Here is a 400-nt window from a genome sequence, read left to right as displayed (position 1 = left end):
GGAAGCGAAGGCTCTACGACTGTTTATAACCTGAGTGTGTCTGATGCGACTTTCTCCCCTGCGTGCGTGTCCAGGAGCCCCCGCGGCCAGAATTTGCGGCGACGGCTCCGCAGATGGAGCAGAACCCGGTGACGGGGGTGAAAGAACCGTACTTCCCAAAGAAGGATCGTCTGTCCCGAATCATTACCGGATCCATGGTGATGGTGGTCATGGTGAGGCTCTAGGGCTCTTCGCTGGCTTCTTGAGGGTTACGCTTGGCTCCAGGATTTGTTTTTTGGGGGTGACTCTGATATGAGGGTGCAGCAAATGCCGGAACAATTGGGGAATCACCAGCGAGACTTTCCTCTGATATGTCACCGTACCCTGTGATGACCGCGTCCTCTCCATGTGATCCTTTCCC

General features: G+C 55.5%; 1 protein-coding gene across 1 annotated transcript in view; it reads left to right on the top strand.

The window, feature by feature from the left end:
• Positions 1-400, top strand: part of ANO7L1 (anoctamin 7 like 1) — a 21055-nt gene that overhangs the window by 3842 nt on the left and 16813 nt on the right. The window contains 1 exon segment of the mRNA XM_018574042.1: positions 75-225. Within this exon segment, the coding sequence (XP_018429544.1) occupies positions 75-225 (151 nt within the window).

Source organism: Nanorana parkeri, unplaced genomic scaffold (genome assembly GCF_000935625.1).
Source record: "Nanorana parkeri isolate BGI_ZX_2015 unplaced genomic scaffold, ASM93562v1 scaffold2694, whole genome shotgun sequence".
In the NCBI taxonomy this organism is placed as follows: Eukaryota; Metazoa; Chordata; class Amphibia; order Anura; family Dicroglossidae; genus Nanorana; species Nanorana parkeri.
The sequence above is the reverse complement of the archived record's forward strand: the minus strand, read 5'-3'. Positions and strand labels throughout refer to the sequence as shown.